Source organism: Ciconia boyciana, chromosome 3 (assembly GCF_034638445.1).
Source record: "Ciconia boyciana chromosome 3, ASM3463844v1, whole genome shotgun sequence".
Classification (NCBI taxonomy): Eukaryota; Metazoa; Chordata; class Aves; order Ciconiiformes; family Ciconiidae; genus Ciconia; species Ciconia boyciana.
Genome location: NC_132936.1, coordinates 53,116,846 through 53,140,069, shown reverse-complemented (window position 1 = coordinate 53,140,069; position 23,224 = coordinate 53,116,846). Strand labels below are relative to the sequence as shown.

Sequence of the window (23,224 nt, the reverse complement as noted above, 5' to 3'; positions counted from 1 at the left end):
CAATTAGAGAACTCTCAGATCTGAAATCTCTGGAGTTCCATTTCCTTACAGCTCGCCCCCTAACACCTTCAGCGTGTTGCAGCAATAGTCCACAAAAGGAGAGCTAAATGCCTGACTACGTGTGTGCTGTCAGTACCATGGAACGCTACAGTATTTTTTACAGCAGGCCTTTAGCTTTGTTACTGCTCTTCAGCCGTTATTTAAAACAGAGCACGTCAAAGGACAATTGGCCTTTGGAAAGCCAGCGATTGTTAAGAGAAATAACATTGACTCCTACAACTTGTATGCAATATGGAACAATAAAATAATCAAAGATGTTGGAGAGCCACAGGGTGTTGGCAACCAGGACGGCTCAACAACATCACATCTGCTAAAATTTGAACTTTTTTTTTACAGAGCACGTAAGTACGACTTTGGTGAGGGTTCTTTGTTTTAAAACTGCCTTAATCTTACTGAGGTAACGGTGGACTCTGTTGGCTTAAAATTCTGCAGCCCTTATTCTTTAGAGTAGTCGTACGAGAATGTCCTGCTCTGACAGAGTTCTTCATGCCTGCTCAATGCAGGCTCTTTCCAAGATCCTCCTCAGCTTTATTATTTGTTATAGAATGACCCAAACACAGCTTTATGAAAAAGTACATGTGTTTGGTAGTCCAAAAAGTAAATTAGCCCAGAAGTTGATACTCCTGTTACATTACCCAAACTACTTAATTAGGTTTCCATGAAGGTGGTGCCAGTGTGGTGTGCTGATACAGGGCATGCTTTGTGGTGTTCATGAGAAACAACTGAAGAACCACACTGCAGATACACTCAGATTTTCCTTTAGCAGGCTTTTGCATAAAGACTTGCAGCCATTTAAGAGAACTGGGAGAAGGGTGTATCCAGTATGGTCAACTCTTAGAATTTTGATTGTGGTATTTGCTGTGCTTCTTACAACTCCAATTCCTAAGGGGAAGCTCAACAACTGAAATAAATAGGCTAATACCTGCCATGCTGGCAGCTTCCTGACAAGGCACAATAAAATTGTGTTAGGTAGTGGTACTTCTTGTTACCTACTTGCGTGTGGGGAGGGGGGGGTCTATTTTCCATGTGATAAAATGAAAAACTAAGCTTCCAATTAAGAAAATAACTTTCTAGTATATGGTGACAAGCCTAAAATCATGACAGAAATCCTTCTTAAAAGGTCAACAAAGTGAAGACAAAAGGAGCGGAATGTGGGTACCTAAACATTGACATTTAGGGTCACTGGGAGTGCCCTACAGTATTGAGAAAGTCTCCTGAAATGCTATGGCGTATCTGCCAACTCAATATGGCTGTCTCTGGTATTTTAAGATGTGTGAAGTGTTATAACACTGTGAACTAGTCTGTCTCAAATGGCTTCTGAGCCCCTTAGCCAATTTCTACCACATTTAATAGGGAGAAGCTCAAAGATACTAAGTGCCTACGAGTTTCATGGAAATAATTACCTGAGCGAAGAGCTAGCCCCAAACCTGCATGCTGTGGAGGGAGAGGCAGCGGGGGTTCAGGCCTGCGGAGGTCTCTTCCCAGAGGTGTGCAGCTGGCCAGCCAGCGCTCACAGGAGTCACAACTGGCCACCCTGCCCCTGGACAGGGCTGGCGGGGGGCCGGGGGGCTTTTGGGGTGCTCAGCCTTGGTAAGGCTGGAGGAGAGAAATCTGTAGGGAATGAGGCTGTGTCAGTTTTGCTGCTTGCAAAGCAGCATATTAGGGAGTGCAGTTAAGCATTCAAAATGATTAGCGAGGCTGGGTAGTAAATTCCTTTCATCATTTTGGCTGTCATCCTAAAATATGTGCTCTAGATTTACCACAGATTTGCTTGGTTTGGGCCATGGAATTTCATTAAGTAACTCCTGCATCATGTGATACACAAGGTTGCATTAAATGGTCCAGTGATCATTTCTATTCTTCTGTTTCAATGATCCTTTTCTGAAAAACAATGCTAGCAGAGTGAGGAAGAAAAACTAAGTACTGGTGTTTAGGAAGTACAAAGAGCCCAATCTATTTAACTGCTGGGGCATTATTTTTTTTTAATTGAATAACAGTTCCCAGGATTCATTGATCTTTACATTAGTTAGAGCATCCTACAAGGACAGAAACCATGATGGGGAGAGTGTGAGTAATGAGCTAGCAGCCTAGTGAATCATTTCCCCTAAAGCTTTGTATTTGTAGAGAGACAGATGGTGGGAGCTGTGAAGAGGGAGAGGGAGGAGAAAAGCCGTTTTTTGCAAACAACAGAAGTAGGGATAGAGGACAGTGAAAAAAAGAAATAATCAGCAGGTAAGGGAGAAGAAGAGGCTGAGAATACACCAGCTGTTTCAAAATGAACACGTTAGTGTTAAAATAGATTAGGGTTAAGGGAAAATACAGGAAGGAAATTACAGAAAACAAGAGCTTTGTGGCCGACAGGGGAAAAATTTACCAAGAGCAGCCCTAAAAATATATTCGTAGGTGAACTCTTGAGTCAGTTATTAACTTTATGGGTAAATAATGGGGAAGTAGCTGAAAGTATGCAAGTCTCCCTCCCACAGGCTGGCAGGTACCCACAGAGGCAAAAGGCATCGCTTGAACGGCGACAGTAGTGCCGAGGGTTTCTCTCCCAGTGCCTGTACGTTTGCAAGAGGTGTGTGGGAGAGGAAATACACTGTCCCTAATGTGGAAAATAAGAACCAAAGCAAGACAGTTACATGCTTAACACTGGGATGAGTGCAGCATTAAGATAGAGACAGAGATCATTGAGAAAGAGCCTGCTTTGCGGGCTTGCCAAAGCTCAGATGACATTAATGCATGTAAAGATTTTTTTATGGGAGTCACCTGTGTGACAAAAATATGGTTGTAAAATTTTTATCCCACAGTTAAGCTAGATCGGCTTCTCCAGCAAGGGAAGTGTATGTGGTTCTAGTACAAAGTTAATCCAATAAAGCCTTGCGCACAAGACATGAAATGCTGCCCTAAGAGCTCATTTTCTCCTGGTAGGCTCTTAACTGCCATCATTTGGTGCCATTTAAGAAATAAAGCAGCAGACATCCCTGCAGCCTCTCTGGGACCAGCAGCCAGGCAGATAACGAAGCTGGCTCCATTAGAGCAGCCCCACTGAAGGGCATCTGACTAGGAGCATGCCCTGCCCTTGTCTCCAGCCGGTGACCGGGCTGCAGGTACTGGAGACCCAGGCATCTTCGTAACAGCATCAGTCCGGGCAGCAAACTTCGGCGGCGTGGTCAGGGGAGCTCCACAATGAGATGTACTGATGGAGGAAAAGGAGCAATTGCCACCATTTATCATGCTTCTGGGTTGTTGGCTTGGAGGTGCTGGTAAAGCTGAGGGAGATACCTGGTCTTAAAAGGTAATGGAGGGGAAAGAAGGGGCAGCTACGTGGCCTTGCGGTGCAAAAGGTCTACCATGGTAACGACGGAAAAACATGTCTCGGAGAGTTGCCTTGCCCTCAGCGTGCAGAACAGGCGCACGTTATCTTCCAAAGCAAACATCTCTCTTGTTACCCTTTGGCTTTAATTTAACAGGTTCCCCCATGCCCACACCTGCAGGAGTCTGCCACTGTTTAATGCATGTTTGGGAAACAGATCCTGCTTGAAAGGTCATGGCTTTCAGCAGTCTCCCCCTCCACCACCCTTTATCACGACATTGCTGCAGGAAAGCGCTCCCATAATACTGGTTCACAATACCGGTGGGCTGGCGCTGCTCTTTCTCCCCAGTCCCCAACGCGGGTATTCTGAAGTTCAAGGCCGGCACACAGCACGTCAGTGTCATTAGAAATCTCCACTGTGTCATTTCTGCTTGAGCTGTGCCAATAGCTGCTCACGTGGGTCGCCGCAGCAAGCACGAACCGCACTGGCACACGGACATCTCACAAAAGCCACTTGCAAAGCCCTCTCTGAGACGCTAGGCCTTCAGACATGCACCTCTCCCACCTTTTCTAATGCTCTTATAACCAGTGAAGAACGGTATCTATATTTGTGCAATATTTGTATTGAAACAGTTATTGCTAGCAGTGAGAGGTGTTCTCTGGTCTGCAGGAGAAGCACCTCTGGAGCGCGCTGAGGCGTCCATCGCGCGCCTGCTCTGAGCCACGGCCGCAGACGGATGCTGGATGCTGCTGTCCATGCAGGCAAAGCCAAACGGGGCCCCGAGGTGCCGGCCTGCAGAAGGAGGCAGTGGAATAGCAGCCTCTCCAATCTCGGCTCCAAATAAAGCCAGAAGTAAACTGGGAGAGCTCAGCCCCGCTCCAGCCTTCACAGGCTCGGAGCCCTGCCTCAGCCTGATCACAGAGCCATGCACAGACCACCAGCTGTGTGTCCCTGTCTGTGGCCAAGATCACTTGTACACAAAGAAAAAAAAACATCTAAAACTAAGTTTCCCAGCCTGACCAGATCTGCCAGCTAGGCTACATTTCAAGAGCTTGCTGGTCTAGATGGGACCAGACAAATACAAACACACGTATCCTTCATCATGGCTCTGGGCGCTACATGCTGTTGTGCAGATCCCTGCAAACTGGAAGAAACGCCACCAAAAACAAAGGGAGGGTTTGGTTTGGTTTTTTTTAAACACTTGTTCTTCATTGAAAGGTATCAGGGACTTCTCCAGTTTGCAGAGGGGGAGAGGGCAAGTGCCTGCCTGCTTACCTAACCCTTGGGTCAGGGGACCTTCGCAGCAACCTCTGCAGCCGCCAAGCCCTCGGGGCTAACAGGCCGCTGCAGGGAATCTCAGGTGAAACACAGATGCACCCAGTGGGTGTACATCCTTGCAGGACTGGCTGTTGGGGAAGGGGTGGCCCAAATACTGCCAAGGAGCAGGCGACTTCCCAACACCTAATTTGCAGGTTGGGCAGATGAAGTCCTCTCTGTTGTATCGTACCAGTCTTCTAAGGGGGGGGGAATTCATGCTGTGGGAAAGCCCCAGAAAACTACAAAAGTGTGGGTTTTTTTCTGGGGCTACAGAAAAAGGTACTGTAATGACAGGCACGGGACAAAAAATAATTATTAAAATAGTTAGTAATTAAAATTGATTTTAAAAAATCATGACCAGCACCACCTGCAGTGAGCTCATTCTGGCTGTATTTCATTCTTTGGATTTTCCACTTTTTTTTCTGAAGGAGTGTATTCTGTAAATACTGTCTTGGAGGCTTTCTTCAAAGCTACCTTCCTTTACTTGGGCTGACAGTCCTTACAACATGTCCATTCTGTTTTTCATCAGCTACCTCCAGTTACAATCCGCTAAATGTGATGCTTTGTGACTGGCACACTCGGCACTGCGATGCTCTCATGTGCTGGCCTCAGGATTTCCAGCAAGCAGCAGGTGCTGCAGTCCGCTGTTAAAAAGCCTGCAGTCTTCAAAGGAAGCAATTTAGTGAGAAAGACTTCTAAACAGATAACACTACTGGGGACTGAGTTGAATGGCCCGGGAGCAGTGAGTGCATTAAAGAGTCTTTCACCCCTAGGCTGGGAGAGAGAATTGAGCCCGGGCTGGCACTGACCAAGCCCAGTCAGGTTAGTATCCGGTAACATCACTTCAGCTCTCAGTGGGCGTTGTGTCCATCTCACTTGCATGTGCGAATGCACACAGCCAGATGCACACAACATCCGTCATGGTCCTCCTCCCAGATCTTGCCTCCAGCAGGTCGTGCAGAGACACAGAGACCCAGCCTCAGCATTGATACGGGCACTAGTGGTTCCTGAATGCCAAATTAACAGCACGCAGCGGACAACTGACCAGCAGACTAAAGATATCCCTACCAAAAATTATTCCAGATGCCCAGTACTGGCTTTCCCCATGTACAGGGCAACGGGTCAAGCACTCAAAAAGCATTTGGAAAAGTTTTATTCTCCACTTACTACTGCATTGCTGCAGACAGCAGAAAGTTATCAACTCGCCCTGCTCCAGTCTCCTTACCTAAGAAGCTGAGACGATAGTAAACTGGCCACTTAGGTAAAGTTACTGGAGACTTACTGATTAAAGTACTACGTGCATACAAATAATATTTTTATGGTTCCATTCTCCTCCCAGCCTTACAAAAGAGACACTTTTTTCTTGAAGCACCGGCTGTGTAGAAGCTGAAACTGCAGAAAGCCAGCAGTAAGGCTGTCCCAAAAGAGAGATGAAAGAGGGCTCTTTAAATAGGCACAATAGAAACCAAGCAGACAGACAGGGAGTAAGGAGATAGAGGAAGGGAAGTCTACTGTAATCAAACTGAAGGAAGCAGCAAAACTAACCAGCTAGCATAGATTCATCTTTTTTGGCTACGTGCTTTATAATTTAGCATTTACTATTTTTAAAATGAAGAGGATAAAGACAGCAAAACAGTATTTTCCTCCAGGCTTATGCGTCTTGTTTTAACTTATTAGTTGGAAACCAACCTACTAAAGCAGCACGGTCCCTCCTGGGGACACAGCCACACTGATGCCAATTTGGTATATCAGTATATCAGCAGTCAAGAGACCGATGGCTGCATCAAGACAAGACAGCCAGGTACAAAGTACACGGAAAACAAGACAAAGCATCATCATGTAACTTGTCCTGTAACACAGCGAATGAAAACTGCACATCTCAAACCCTCACATCTGTTGATTGATGCAGTCCAGACTCCTTGCTCACTCCAGGCTGGAGTTAATTACTCCCAGGAGTAATTAACAGGTTGCATTTTAAAGCTCTGGGCTGGACGGACTTTGGCATCGGAGAGACAGGTTTCACCATTCCCTCAAAGCGGTGCCCAGACAATAGCATGAATTCTGTGACCTGCCTCACTGGAGCTATGCTAGGGAAAAAGCATCATCCCCATCAAACCAGCTTGGGGTTTTTTGTTTCTGTTGCCCGTATTTCTCAGTCCTGCACACTTCCCTGTTTTTGATGTCTTACAGAGTAGCTTGTCTTGAACTGCCCGATGTTCTTTGTCCAGTTTCCTGTACAAAAAAAGGTTCATCTGGAGACCCACATCACGCTCAGCCTGTGAGTCCCTACACAAAATCAACATTCGGTCTGGTGTGACCCTGTACTGCCTTCCCAGACACAACCAGGACAGAGGCGAAAGAAGAGGTGTAGCCAAGCAGCGCTATCGTATGGAGACGGGGTGGTGCTTGCGAAAATTATCCAGGGCATTTCTACATTAAGGTTGGTCCAAGCCTACATCTGTGGTGGTACCCAAACTGGTCTTTAGCAGATAGCAAGAAGGCAAAGCCTTTACGAGATACTGCCTGTGAAATAGCATCAGTGAGAAAATCCAGTGAGTGCCAGAAAATCTGGTGTCACATTGCTTGTGACAGAGCTCAGTAAAATGAATGCCTCCAAGGAGGCAGAGCAGCCCTCGACCTACCTGCTCCCTACGACCAGAACCGTTCCTAGGTACATCACAGGGAAATGCATTTTATCCTACCAGATGTACAGTGTACAAACACAGGTTGCAAACAGCATGTCTGCGAGCTCCGAGCTTGTCAGACAAGTCTCAGTATCTCAAACCCTAGCGCACGCTGGGATTTAGCGGGCTTTCAAGGCATTTTGCATCAGCCCAGATATCGGCTCTGCTACTATTATGCAGTGTATGTGCTATCGCGCAGCTAAAAGCATGGTTTTAGTTCTGATTTCTCTTTTTTCTCACATGCCTCCATTAGCTAACCTCTAATCAAAAGAAGCAAATAATTTCTCATGTGTCATCTGTATTTTACAACATTAGAGCCAGCTACGTAGATAGCTGCTCTGTGCCTATGCTGAAAACCAGAAGGCTGTTCTTACGAAGAGCTTACAGTCTGACTCTATCTGGGATTTGAGTGGCTAACTAAAATCCTTTGCAAATTATCTGTCGCTTCTTTGTAAGCCCTGCTTCCTTTCTTTATGTCTGAATTTGGACTGGGGATAATGAACTTCCTGTATCATAGACCGGGATACAAGGAAACTCATTGTACACTCACCAAGGAAGAGTATATCACTAAGTAGCTTATAAGGCAGCTCTGAAGGGTCTTGTTAGAATGACTTATTCTCCGAGTTTCAGTGGTTTGATTAAGTGGATCATGTGATAAACACTTATAATGAACTTCTCAGATGCTGCCAGGGGAAACCCAGCAGATAAAATGCTGAATCCCACGGCATTGCTCTCTGCATAACAAACTGATTACAAAGACGGAAAAATCATGCAGTTCACTGGCTTCTTCTACTCAGGACAGCACAACAGTGTTATACAATTTTCTCTCTGCTGCCCCAAATTAAAATATCCTTGCTACTAAATCCAGTTCAAACTAGTGCAATTTTCCTCCTACAACTCACCAGGCAGATTACAGCTACATGTAACCACTTGCGAGCAAGTCTAGTCATGCTTCTAAGTGCTTTCTTTCTTATTAAAGAAAACAAAATAATACAAACAAACAAAGAAAACCCCAACCAAACAAAAACTGAGCATAAACTCACAAGTAACATATGCTAGTTTGATTTGTTTAAAAAATCTAAATCTAAGTCAATCTGAATCACCACAGGGTAAACCTCATTTCATTGGCAAGGGAGAGAGGTCAAAGAGCAGGCCATGTTCAGGAGCATCCCTTCCAGTTTTGGCCAATACCTGTAGGACCAGTGGCCAGGGTAAGATACCAGCATCTGCTATGCTCTCTCCTCACCCCCAGGTAGCGGCTCGTTGTTTCTCCTTCTCAGCAGCACCTCACTGACTCCCCTCTTCTTTATCCCACTCTCCCAAGTTGTCTCCATGTAAGAAGCTACAGTGGCTCTGCAAAAGGCATCCTGGCTCAGGGATGAAGCATGGGATGTACTTGTTCCTGCCCCGTCAGTCAGCATAAATTACGGCGCTGCTTCTCCAAGGCCAGTGCTATATCCCTGACTCAGGTGTCAGCTGCAGCATGTGTGAGGGATGGGGTGCCTTTAAGAAAGTCTTCTTCAGGTCCTGGGACTGAGGGAAAGACCCCAATAGCCTCTGCTCCCTGACTAGCAATACCCACATGCTCCTGCTACCATGGGCAATAGCTGTCTGCACCAGGACACGCGTGTTGGCCTGGTCCCATACCTCATTAAAGTATCTGTAAAGGCTCTGCCACACAGAAAAGGGCTAGGAGCCCTGCTGGCACTTTGAGGTGTCAGAGTAGAGGAGGCAACCATTTCAGCTGGGTCTGGTACTGCTGTTAGTGAACATGTGGAGAGATACGCAAGTGCTGGGGTCTAAGTGGGGTAGCCGGTTTTACTTGGGACCCTTAATTCCGCAAAGGGGTGGTGAGGGCATGAATGATGCCTTTCCTTTAAGCTACTTACTGACGGGGTTTCCCCCAGTCCAGATCCAAGACTTTACAAAGTGGTAGCTGAGATGGCAGAAGCTGCAAAGCCAGCCCCCGTAACGCCTGTCCTCAGGCTGCCTCACTCCATATCATCCCACTGAGTAATCACCTCTTTAGCGGCACTGGGTCAATCACCTTAAAGGGAATTGCTTTGGGAGTTCAGGTGTCAGGAGAAACAAGAGGGTAAAGGGTAGTAAACGGCACGTCACCTCAGCAGTTCTGTCCTGCACATCACCAGTAGGTCTGACATCTGTCAATGATGCGTGGTGGAACGAAACTGGCAGCACTAACTCCTCCATCACACTTACAGCCCTTGCATTTCCCTCCTGCTCGGCAGCCAGTACGCACAAGGCAAGAGTGGCCAGCCTGGCACAGAAGAAGTGCAATTGCTTGTGTATCATCACTAGAAAGCCTGTATGGCCACAAGGCTGCTCCTGCACAGCACTTCGGAGAACAATCTTGGTTATGGCTGGCATCTCCCTGTGCTCCCCACTCCGTCCACTTCTCATGCACACAAGCAGCCCCACATCGCCTGTCCGTTGTACTGAGCAGTGCGTTAAACCACCTCACTGACTACCAACGTATTAAACCACTAGACATGCACAGATACGCAGACAACCTTGCAAGTGAGATCCTGTGCTTGCAGTTTGCACAGACACTAGAGCTGGCCCAGAGGCAAGCCTAAGAGCATCCTTGAAGTACAATACCAATGTATTAACATGCTACGTGGGATGACAGATTCATCACATCTAGCGCAGCTGTTACAAAGACACCTAGGGATGAAGCATTGGCCAGATGAAGAACACATACACGAATATCAAACTGACTTGTCAAATGAATCAGAGCATCAGAGAGGTGGGGGGGATGCCTTGCTCCCTGGCTTGACCCGTCAGAATACTTCTCCATCAGTTCTGCTTTGAGGAACAGTCCAGCGGTTATGGCATCTCACAGAAGTCCTAGGGGATGGTAAAAACTGTTTGTGTTGGGGATGGTAAAAACCATTTGTGTTTTTTTCAAGCAGCCAACCTGTAAATACAACTGCAGTTTAAAATGTACATCAAGCTTTGTATATCAGCTTTCCTATGCACCATTACTAGCCATTAAGTTTCCCCAGGTCGTGTTGGTTTTCAATTAATGGAATTGCACAGGTATAATCGAAGGGATAATATGATACCAACCAGCTCTCATCAGTTGTGATGGCATGTGAGAAAGAGGGCCTTATCTTGATTTATTTTACAGCCAAAGGGAATTTATGTATCTAATAGTGAGAAAAAAGGTATCTTTAAAACATACTTTCTATGCAATCAGTAAGAATCAATAAGAATAACAATACTGCTATTAGACTCAGCCATCAGAGAACAACAGTATTTTAATCCTGTAAACCAAGTGAAAAGTTGCTCTTTAAATTATTTTGTTTCCACTTGACAAGGACGACTCCTGGAAATGTTGGCTCATTGTCTTTAATCACATTTGGTATTTTGAACTGAATACACTCTCCCAAAGCATTCCGTTCAATTCTACTTGCAAGTTTGGTATTTCAGACTAGGTATGGATGTTGGACATGAAAAGATTTTTCTCTCCCACTTCACACTTAAAACAATTCAGGTAAAAATCATTTAATTCTAGGAAGCAACTAAAAAGGAAAAAAGCCAGTATGGTTTTTATGTTAAACCTGTGTGTTCCAAGCTCTGTGTGCCCAGTTTTAAGAAACTGAACCCCTCAAATTCCCCAACAACTAAAGGAGACTTTTGAAAACATGAGGTGTACTGAAGCTAGGTATTCCAAACAGAAAATCAGGCTACAGTACTTCGTTTTTCACTCATCTAGCACCACATAATCCTATTACAAAGGTCTATTGTGAGACTTTAATATTTAAATATTTAGCAGCCAAAGAGCATCAGTGAGATTAAGTAACATTTCTTTCCAACTTACTAACCTTTACCACGTCTCTTTCTTCTATATGACAAAACAGATAAAGGTGTTTGTGGTTTAAACCACAGACGCTAACCACAATCTAGTCTGAAATTTTGAATTAGATCAATTTGGAGCACCATTTGGGAGCTGCTTTTTTACTAGTCTCATACTTGTACGTATTAAATATCGTCCACAGATTTCCTGTGTAGGCCTGTCCCCAGGGACTAAACCTGGTGTTACACAACTCATAAATAAAGCTAGTGAGACATGAGCAAGAAAAAGCATAGCATACTTCTGGGAATCACTCCAGGAAAATAAATATGCAAGATGGCACATCACCCTACACAAAGCTGGCAAAGGTAAAATAAAATTTGGGTTTGATCATTATGGAAAATAAAATAATTCTGTGTTCATATGTACATGCTGGTCTTCCACTAAAATAAAAGGGCAAAGGTCAGACCAGAGTTTGACTCACACGAAAACAAACCTGCTGGTAACAGTTGTAGCTTATTTAACTAAATTGGGGGATCAAGACTTAATTTGATCCCTGGCTTTCAGAAGGCCCATGAATTCGCTAGAAATGACCACCATCATTTATTTCCTATTATCTCTGTGGTTCACGACTCTTTCTATGGCATATGCTTGCTTTTAAGAGCCTATCTAGATTTTAGGTATACCTTTCCCTCAACAGTCACAATGCACAACTCTGTACAGAAGTAGTATTAAAACATGGTGAAGAACAAGAGAGGAACAATTGTCTTGCTTTTCTCTAATGGGCTTGGATGAACACGCCCTCCCGTTTCCATCTGTGCTTTACTCTTTCTTTTCTTGAGAGCAGGATATTACATTTACTGGCATTGACTCTTTCCTCAGAGCTTATTCTTTTGCTCCCCTTCTGCTCTGCTCTCATTTTCCCAGTCTTTTCTACTTTTTTGTATAGTCTCCTGAATCCTTATTTTCCTAATCCCCAGTTTTGTTTACTGTTGTTATTTATGAGACATTGAAAAGTTCAAGCCACTGTATATAAGGTACGACAACAGTATGATTGTACTGAAATGCTTATTATTTAAGAGATGAATTGGCAGAAGAGACATCCTGCAACTATGCAGATTGTAGACAGATGTCTACCTGTGTTTTGCTTGGCTGCAATTTGGAAATGTACAGAATTCTTCGAGAGCAAATGTGATGTGTTCTTGCCAATTTTTATTTCATTGTGGATCGGTCCATATTTTTGCTTTTAGGGATGAAGGCTTACCATCATCTTATAACTGTTTGCCTGGTGATGTTTGTTGGTAATTTTGCTTGGGTCCTTAAATATTGTACATGACAGTAGAATTGCACACTTCCTGTGCAGATACAGCTTTAAAACAAGCTATTCATTGATGTCACATTTCATTAGAAAGCTTTAAAATTTGGAGTTTAAGAATAATATCTTAAAAGTAATAACTTACACTATTCCAAATGTGTTTTGTTCAGGTACTCTTACTGTTGCTTTGTGTGTGGGTTTTAAAATCGCTTTATCTTTTGTATGATTGAACATGCTTATGCTATCAGATATCGCTATTTTCACTGCACAAAGAACCTGGCGGAAAGCTTTTCATGCCTCTCATCGAATGAAAAGTTACTTACGATACAGCACCAGGAGTTCGACGAGAGGTATATATGCCTATCTGCTGGAGTTGCACATTTGCTTATGGGACTATAAGACCTGATATACCTATATAGCACTTGTAAGCCTTGAGGCTCCTTGAGATTTTAATTTGGGCAATAGCATGCTCAGTGCACCTTATGTGTATGAGAATCCCAAGGGTGCAGGAGTATAACAAAAAGAGAGTGGGGGCTGTGTGGGATATGCACACATCTAGCACTGATCAATTACTGATGGGTAACTCATTTTCTGTTCTCCTCCTAGCAGTTATCTGTATGCAATGTATATCCGTATTTCCACCACAGTGTACTCAATAGCAATCATTAGTTTCTTCCACGGCAGACTCAGATTCTTGGGAGGCTGCAGTTGGAACAATGTTTTATTTTGTATCCCATCAAGCATTGTTAATATACTCTACGTAACATCTGTTGAATTGGGAAGACAGAGCTTCAGGTCGATGTTCTGTAGATGTATAAGATAAATAATTTTCTTGGTGAAATTGCCAGCACAGATGCTCCTCTGACAGAGTATGATCTAACGGTTTAACTGGAATTGCAGTAACAATCTTAAAACAGACTTGCAGTCTGGAATATAACTAGGTAGGAAAAGTCAAGTGATGATCTTAAAACACTTTTTGTAGTTAACAAGGTACCTGTTACATCCCAAGTGTGGAGAGATGACTCTGTCTCCAGGAACATGTGGTTTGAAAGAAGAATACACAAAGATTAATTTTCTAGTTCAGTAACCATCATTGGCATTAATTGGAGGATGCCATTAAGTGCTCTGTATCCATTTAGGGGAGAGGGATCAGCTGCACTTCTCCCTTACTCTTGTCACTGAAGTGATGGCCTCCAGGAGGTCATCCTAGCTGACAAAAGTCATCAAGGGCATAAAATTTTTGTCAAGGATAGGGACTCCTGGGAGCTGATGGGTCCAGACACAGGTTCCAGTCTGAGGTGGGAAAACTAGCATATTTACCTTGGTTGGACTCTTCAAGGACCACAATTTAGTGAGGTGGGAGAAGCCACTGAATATAGACTGATGCAAGTTCAACTTCTTTCAGCCTTTCTGGATTGGCCACTGCTCTAAAGCCAGAAGATAGTTTAAAACATCATGTAGCAATTCCTCAAATGTGCTCAAGATATTTCATAGCTCTAGGAGGAAAAGCTCATTTCCTTTGCCAATTAGATTTGCCTCAAAGAGTTCTTACCATTGATCAAGACTGAGTGAAAAGCAGCACTTCCTATCCTTAACAGCCATCCAACAGGCAGGCTAAGAGAGGGAACAACTTTAAGTACAGATATCAAACCATTCCTTTGTTCGGTGGCTCCAAATGCAGGAAGTCCGTAAGTTCTGCAGATACTCTATTCAGGATAACTGGAAACCAGGACTTTTTTGGCAAGTGGAGATTAAAAAGATTGATTTTGCTGAGTCTTACTTGATTTTGCCAAGTAATCTGGGAATTAGAAGGACTGACAGGTAAGTATAAAAGGAAACAGCTATCCCTGGAACACGGAAATCATTGTCTTGTTGACTTGTGCTGTGAAAATGTCCATTCAGGACAACTCTATTTTGAGAAGATGCCTTCAAATGTTTTTGATTTCCTGTCTATGTTTTGAAGAGGAGTGTCTGCTGAAATCTTTTACCCAGCTATTCTGCAGACTAAGCACAACACAAAAAAGAAGATTTTATGCAAGTGCCATAATTTAATTCCTTCCTGGCACAGAAAGTAATGCCACATTCTCACACTATTGACATGAAGCCATATAAGAAGATCACTAACAATCATGACAGCTTTTCTGTTTTAGATCTTTGTCCACTGGAAACTGGTTTAAGGGTCTGACTTAACTGTAAAGAGGCCATCCAAAAACTAACAGATGACAATAACTCTCTGTCATGACTTGTGTGGTGTCAAGATCTAACCTATATCCTGTGAGTTACCCTGTGAATTTCCTAGAGGAAATTCATCTTTGTACTATCATATAACAGAATAGCAACCACCTATTCTGCACTGAAATATTTGTCTGCTTTCTAGTGTTTCAGTCTAGCAAGCATAATTCTCCTGAATTGATGGTATTTTTAGAGTAAAATGAGAGGTAGGGGTTCTGTGATTTGAGGAAGTCAAAGGGAAATTCAATGTCTGATTCAAAAGCAAATTTCCTTGTGACAATGTGCAAATTGATGGGTTGCTGTAGCTCACTGTCTCCAACAAGAAAAAAAAAATTGAGGGAGGAATTGATTTGTATTTGTGAAATATTCAGCTAATCTTCCCGCTCGACTTGTAAGAAACTGAGTGATGCATTTTGAGTTTGTTTTTTAATCCTCAGTATTTGGAAGCTCCATCTCCAAGGGTAAATGAGACCACCACACTATGTCTATACTGTGATGGAACAAAAAGTCCTTTGGACCAGAAGTAAGCATGGTATAATCTGTACCCCCTCTCCCCCAAGCCCTATCTGCTCCAGATACATTATGGCAGCAAGGCCCACCAGCAGACTGCTTGTGAGCATTAGCATGCTAGCGTCATAACCAACCAAACTCACTCAGGTACCCAGATGCCAACATGCTCCAAAGAAAAGGCAATATGCCCATATCTGAGGTCAGTCCTGTATGCTTGCAGTATAAAATGTGGGTAAGTGTGATTTTCAGCAAGGTTTCAGGTCTGCTTTCGTTGGAGTACAGATCAAGGTCTTAAGTGATTATGCAAATGTAGTAATTATGTAAATCTAGAAGAGTTATGACAATTGGAATTAAGGCTGAGAATGTAAATGTGGACCTTGCTATCTTGCATTTGCTGAGAGAAGTTTTATTTTTCTGAACAATGTAACACATGAAAACCTCAATTCCAGCACAAATCTAACAAATCAGGTTGATGGGTGGTAGGATAAAGGTTAAGCATAATTTGTTATTTACAGTTTTCAAAGTCATATACAAATCCCTATGTTCTGAGTGCTAAACTCTTATGCCCCATACATATGTTGTTTGTTTTATTAGACTACGTGTGAATGAAGAGAACAGCTGTGACCTCCCCTTGTACTTGGAAAGGGCTCTGACAAAAAACAAACAAATCCTCTTCAAGAAAAAAATTCTTAATTTGAATTCATTCATTCTGCATGTGTTAGAACCCACAGAATTATTCCACGTTTTCATTACATTCAAAATTTATAGTGAAAAGGCCACTAAGGTAGAATTGCACACCTGTTCATATTCAGTTTTGGAGTTATCTCTTAACATTGCAGTTACACTGCATAGTTCACCACCACTGTTATCTAATCTAGAACCAGACTCACTGTAAACTGTTATGACATTCATGTAAGCATCTGCCTGGGCTGAAACTGAGAGTTCAAGTAATGCCATTTCGTCTTTGTACAACCTTCGGTTACCTAAAATATGTTACTAAAATGTTTTTTCTCCTTCCATATATAATTTTAACAATCCTTGTTGGATTGGGTGTGATTTTTTAAGCGTAATCATTAAGCTGATACAAGTATTTAGCTTATTTTAATAAATTCACTAAAATGACTGTATCTGCACTGCAGGCTTATGTTGCTTTTATTACACCAAATGATTTGTTCCAAATAGCTAACAGTATACAAAAACTGGGGTTGTGTAGCCCATAGTTAAACTAATGCAAAGCCCTATATAGTCTTATAAAGATTTAGCTTAAGTCAGTAAATGAAATAATTAATCAGTATAAGTTTTGAATGTGACCAAAACATAATGATACACATATTTCACTGTTCAGCACTCACAGCAATTATCGATCACCATCTCTTCTCTAGGCCTCCTGGACTGCACGCACTCCTTTGTTCCCCAGAAAATACAGATCTTCAAATACAAGCACAAGTAATGAGACTACAACAAAACCAAACCAAAACAAAGGCCTCTGAACTCTGCTGGAGATGGAGGCTGCTGCCGCCCCATCAACAAGATGGTGTTGATCAGCTTGCCTTTCTATAAGGCAGCTGCTCGCAGCTTCTGCTCAGCTGCGCACTCAGTATAGGACGTGGAAGAGAGGAGATACAGGTGCTGGGATAGGAGTCTGCCAGCAGGGAATATTGTAGTTCATATTATGGTGGGGAGGGAGGTAGGGAAGGAAAATGCAACCAAAGAACTTATGTGTGACTCACTGTATATTTTATTTGCCTTGTTCCTGGCCTGTGCAAGTTTGATGATCTCTGTCTTTTGGTCTTCTTCCACATACTCCCACTGCTGTCTAAGCCTTCCTGTGTGTCAGATGACCCCAATGTTTCTCCTCCACTGACGTCTTCCAATTTGACTGAGCTACTCCTGTGATTAACAGGCAAGAGGTACATGAACAGTGTGCATTTTTAGTCACAAATTCTGCAGCTCATTGAAAACTAAAAATTATTTAAAATATTTTTAACATTTAGGTAGTAGAAGAGATTGATTTGGTGTCTACTAACTTTGTTAGTTTTCAGATGTAATCATAATTTAAAGAAATTGAAATTATGTGATGAATTACTGAAGTCTGTTACAGAATCTCTCATTTTTAAGACTGGAGTAACAGAAAATTTGTTCATGCTTGCTGTATCGCTGCCTGAACAGATACAGGAACAGGCAAAGAAAGCAAGCAGAACACAGCTGTAGCTGGCTGTGCTCAGGTAATCCAAATATTTAATAGCCAAATGTTCCTAACAATAAATAAGCAGTAATAATCTATTCTGTATCACAGGATATATCTGAACTCCCTGGGCAAGTTTTGGCTTAAGCTTATGAGGCATGTCGTAGTTGAAAGGAAATACACAAATAAAAGATAAACATTTTCCGAATTATTGTGCCAACAAAGGGGAGGGGAGGGGGCAGGAATGACCTACACTGTTCTGTACTTTGTTCTTGAAACAAGCAGAGTGACTTCCCTTGAAGCACACACTGCACTGCACAGTCCGTGACAAGGTACCAGGCCTGGCCAGATACCCAGATCAGCTCCGCGTGCCCACTTGGAGTCACGTAATGTCAGTGGGCACGTTAGCTTAACGCTCAAAAGAGTGGTAAGAATGTATTTATCCAGCCGTGAGGGAAGTGCAGTAAATCTCTCTGTGTCATTTTCCCCCATGTTCTTCAAACACAGTTAACCCAACCCACATTTCCCCACATGGGGTTTTTTACATAAACCCAACCCACATTTCCTTCTTACTATGTGGCAAATATAATCCTCTCCCTTTAAAAAAAATCTGAATCTGAAATAACATTAAATAATTTGCAGGAATGATTAATAGTTCTGCTGACTGGTAAAAATCTGGTTAGAGGAGCTAGGGTATGATGGCTTTTTAGGAGCAGGCTAAAGTTTATTTGATTCTCTGTAACTGAGTGTCCTCAGTTGAACCTACCAGCCCTTTGCTGTGTGAGGATTATAACTCACGCTGCAGTTGGATCAGCCTCCATTTCTATTTTTAGTGCAGATCTTGCTCCTTATTTAGTCCTGATTGCATAGCCAGAACTGCATTCTCAGCAGCTCAGTGAAAAGCCTGCCTGTTCCATTTTAGAACTTTTACAGACAAAAAGATGGGAAGCCTGTAGCTTTCCAAACAGTCTTATTTTAGGAGCTTGCAATACGATACAGTCCAAAACCCAAGGGCCACATGAATCCCTGCTGAAGTACTATTGACTTTCCTGGAGTTTTACACAGCAAGAATTTGGCTGCTTATAAGTTAACCAAGATATTTAAAAACAAAAAACCAAAAAAACCCAACAAAACAAAACCCCAAAACCCCCAAAAAACCTTCTTCACCCTAAATACTTAAAAGATATTTATTGAAACAGTAATATACATCTGGATCAAATTCTCCAGAAAACATTTTATTCTCCTTAGATTCATAGTTTATAAATCCCATTCATGGAGGCAACTACTAGCCAAAAAAGAAATAAACAAGTAAAAATGGAAAATGTTGGTTTTAAAGAATCTCTTCGCAGGGATGACCACACAGAAGTAATTTTCTGCCACTCAATTAAAACCATAAGAACATTTTTGGTTTTGAACAAAGTTTTCCTACTACAGCATGGAGTTGCTGTAATTCTGTCAGAATCAGCTACAATGCTTCACCTTCACTTCTAGGATTTCTGGAATATCTCCTTAGTCATATACTTAGTAAGTTCTATTTCCATATGTTGCACATAAGTGCATGACTAAAAACCTAGATTAGGATGATCAAGGCCATTGTGAGGTTGTAAACACACAAAATGTAAAAAAACTACACTGATAATACATGTAAAATACATTTTTATCTACATGTACTGAAATACATTGTCAGTAATGGATCTTATTTCCATGTGTGAAGACATTTTGCACCTTACTATAGATTTAAATTACGCATACCTCCAAACAGGTCTTTTATTCCTAACCCAAGACAAAGAGTCATATCCTTCCATGCACTGATCTCTTCTTAGATGTAATCCTAAACCCTTGCTCTCCCAACCTGCCATAAATCGCTAAGGAATTGTTATGCTGGTCAGGCAGTGATCACTGAATTCAGCTATCTTTATTGTACATGTAAGGATATCCAGCACTCCTCCTGCAGTGGGGAGATTGATTGCAGATGGAAATTTCAGGCCGTTGACTAGTCCTTTTATGCCACGCTGAGAACACAAAGGCAGATTTAAAAGAAAATTAACTGGAGGAGTAAAGAATTAAAATCAGTGAAGGAAAGGATGGACTAATATATTCTCATTGTAAATTCAGTAATTTAATTAGCCCTCAGTCAAACAGTGGACAAATTACAAAGCCAATACAAAACAGAAGGGCCATAAAAATTATGTATTCAGCAGGTCTGAATTTGCATATTCTGTGTTCCCCAAATATCCTATTAATTTTGTGAAAACGGAGGGTATTCCAAATACATGAAGTCAAGTTCTGTATCTTGATTTAAATGACACAGGGGAGGGGGGCAGAGAGAGAGAGAGAGAGAGAGAAGTTGAATGCCACAAGAAGTACTCAAGATCACTATCTCAAAGGCCGGAGGTTAGAAACTGAAAGGACTGGAAGTTATTAACTGAAAACAAAAGACCCAAGTACTTGAAAGCCTGTTCATCCTAGCTGCTATCAGGAACAGTGTACCCTTGTGCCCTAAATGGAGACTACTGAAATTTGGGTATTTGGGATATGGAATGTCTTGGCTACACTTCTCAATGTGACACATAAAGTTGAAACTCTTAACACATTTAGAAAAATATAACTAAAAAATACTGGCACCAAGGTGCCAATGCTTAAATCAGGGCAATGGAATCATGACATGTGTGCCTATAAATTAGGAACAAAAATTTAAGCATGACCATTCTGACACAAAGGTATTTAAGAACAGAGCTTTATTCTCAAAGAGCTGTGAAGGCAACTCAGATTTTTTTCAAGATTACACTGAAAGAGACTGAACTGCACAGGAAATCCTTCAGAAAATGCCTAAAAATATAACATAGCCAGAGACTATACTAACTTCCTTTGAACCCTTTTCAAGAAGGGGCTTTTGAGCTGATGCATGGCAGAGGAGCCCAAGAAGCTGATGCTGAGCTGCAAGGGGCCAAGACATAGCGTGGAAGCCTCTACACCTTTACGAGAATATGCCATGTTCCAGGAAAGTTTGGAGAAATCTTCCACAGGGAGACTCTATATCTAAGAATAAAACTTAGAGGAAACACCTTAAGGAATCATGACAAGTTTTTTCTCGAGCAGGCCTCTGGCATGGACTTCCTTATGAAACATACTAGTATAGTGCAAAAAGTATCAATTTGCCCACAACTACATTCTGGACATAATTTTTAATAATAAAAGTGACTGCTGAATCCATTTGGAAGAAAACACTGATCTAAGTGTATATAGCTTTGTTTGTAATTCAACACTATAAAGAGTACCCTAACAAATGATGAGTATTTTGTGTCTGATGTAATAACTATTTCTGTATTTTCAGTTAGGAGTGACCAGTTCTGTGTTTTGAGCTAGGAAATGTGCATAACATTAAAATAAAATTATTCAAGTGCCGTTTTAAATCAAAATGAAGTAGGTCACTTTGAAGTCAGCTTTGATGGACAGTTTTGTTGTTGGTTTTTGTCTTTTTTTTTAAACGAAAGCATGAGTCTGTTCCCTCGGCACCACTTAATCACTGGTAACTTTCATGAAGAGCAAACAAAAGGCCTCTTCTATTTATCCATTATGTTCCTAAGAGGTGAGAACAGCTTGATGCAAATGAAAATCATTAAAGCATTCTGCACTACCATTAACTGTCTGAATATCTGTCTATGCAAATACAGCACATAACCCAGTGAAACTGCAGCCTCATGACCTTCTGCATTGAAAATCTATGCCTTATGACTCTCTTAACAGTTAAAATACTCTCTGTGACGTGCCTTTGTGTAAGTGCTTGGTTTGGATAGGCATGGAAATGGAGTGCAAGCCATTAGACAGATTCCGTTTCAGATACCCCTTCACCCTGACTGGGCAAGGGGTAACATCAGAGATATCTGATTTGTAACGCTGCTACAGTATGAATAATAAGCTAAAATGTGATTGCCCAGATCTGATCCTGCATGCAATTACACCCATAACTTCACTCAAATGAGTAGTTCCATTTAAGACACAATGAACATATAATAATGCAAAACCATAAGTGGTTTGTAGGATTAGAGGCCTAATTAGATATAAAACCTACTGACCTAATTCTTTAGAACTTTGTCCTTTGTGTATCCATTTATGCCCACACGAACAGCGTACAGAACACTGCTATTCTGACTAAGTAGCACTCCACCCAGCCAACAAAGATGGGTGAATGCATGGAGCTAGGGAGTTTAGTCCTCCACCAGCAGTACCTAGCAACAGAAATGCACCAGAACTCCTGCGTCCTTAATAGTTTTAACCAGAGACATACTTATGATGGCCCAGCCAGCAGGTTACAGAAGGCCATTTATTACTGTTCAGTCTGTCTCTCTCCTTGGTGAAATTTAGGCCAGTCATCAGGCACAAACTTACATCTGCTGCCTGAGAGCTCTTCTAGAACTAAGTCTTGGCAGAGGTTAAGGATATGCCCCCCTCCTTTGGGACACATACCTTTGTTGCATACTGTCACGCAGTAGAAGAGTGGTTAGGACACTGCATTATTCAATAGTAGCTGAAGAGGAAACAGATTGGATTCTAGGCCTTCCATTGCTTGAATGACACCAAACCAGTTTCTCCTGTCTCCTTGGAGAGTGTCCCTATCAGCAGGTGGTTGCATGTGAAGCATCTCTTACCTTCTGCTTGGGTTTTTGCCAACCAGTGGTGAGGAATGGAAGACTTAAGAGGCCAAAAAGAGTAAGGAAGCTTTAATCTCCTAGGCCTGCTTATGTTTTTTCATTGAACAGTAATTATATAGCTTGCTGTCGTGGTTTAACCCCAGTTGGCAACTAAGCACCACACAGCCGCTCGCTCACTCCCCCCTGGTGGGATGGGGGAGAGAATTGGAAGAGTAAAAGTGAGAAAACTCATGGGTTGAGATAAAGATACTTCAATAAGTAAAGCAAAAGCCGCACACACAAGCAAAGCAAAGCAAGGAATTCATTCACTCCTTCCCATGGGCAGGCAGGTGTTCAGCCATCTCCAGGAAAGCAGGGCTCCATCACGCATAACAGTTACTTGGGAAGACAAACGCCATCACTCCGAATGTCCCCCCCTTCCTTCTTCCCCAGCTTTATATACTGAGCATGACGTCATATGGTATGGATTAGCCTTTTGGCCAGTTTGGATCAACTATCTTGGCTGTGCCCCCTCCCAGCTTCTTGTGCGCCCAGCAGAGCATGGGAAGCTGAAAAGTCCTTGGCTAACGTAAACATTACTTAGCAACAACTGAAACATCAGTGTGCTATCAACACTGTTTTCAGCACAAATCCAAAACATAGCCCCATACTAGCTACTATGAAGAGAATTAACTCTACCCCAGCCAAAACCAGCACACTTGCATACATAGTACTGAGTGCAGGGACTACGGACTCTTAAGCAAGTGCCGTTATTACTCATTTATTATGTCATAAAAATTAATGTATTTGAAGCACTTAGAAAAGAAAGAAATCAGTGGAACTGAATATCCCTAAAAGTCTTGTTCTGAATTTGGCAAATTGGCACGTTTAAAAAAACCTTATCTGAGACACTGCTGCTCTGCCTATACTGTTTAGTAAAATGGTACCAAGGAATTAGCTTGAAAAACGGGCTGCTCCTCACCCACGCTGTTAAGCTGCTAGCATGCTGTGTGGCAGTTTAGGCCCATAACAACTAGTACCATCTCAAACAGTGCTCCCACACTGCTCAGGGGACAGCATTTGGAGGCAGAGGTACACAGCGGTCTCTCTAGCCCTTTTTTAATTCACAGTATAGACGTAATATACAGTAAGGAACATT

At 42.4% G+C, this 23,224-nt stretch overlaps 1 protein-coding gene across 1 annotated transcript in view; it reads right to left on the bottom strand.

Moving 5' to 3' along the window:
- The window catches only part of LOC140649878 (uncharacterized), a 36,782-nt gene that overhangs the window by 476 nt on the left and 13,082 nt on the right, over positions 1-23,224 (bottom strand). The window contains exons 3-4 of the mRNA XM_072857714.1: positions 16,980-17,139; positions 16,602-16,704 (exon numbers count right to left, since the gene is read on the bottom strand). Of these exons, the coding sequence (XP_072713815.1) occupies positions 16,602-16,704; positions 16,980-17,139 (263 nt within the window). The remainder of the gene's footprint in view (positions 1-16,601; positions 16,705-16,979; positions 17,140-23,224) is intronic.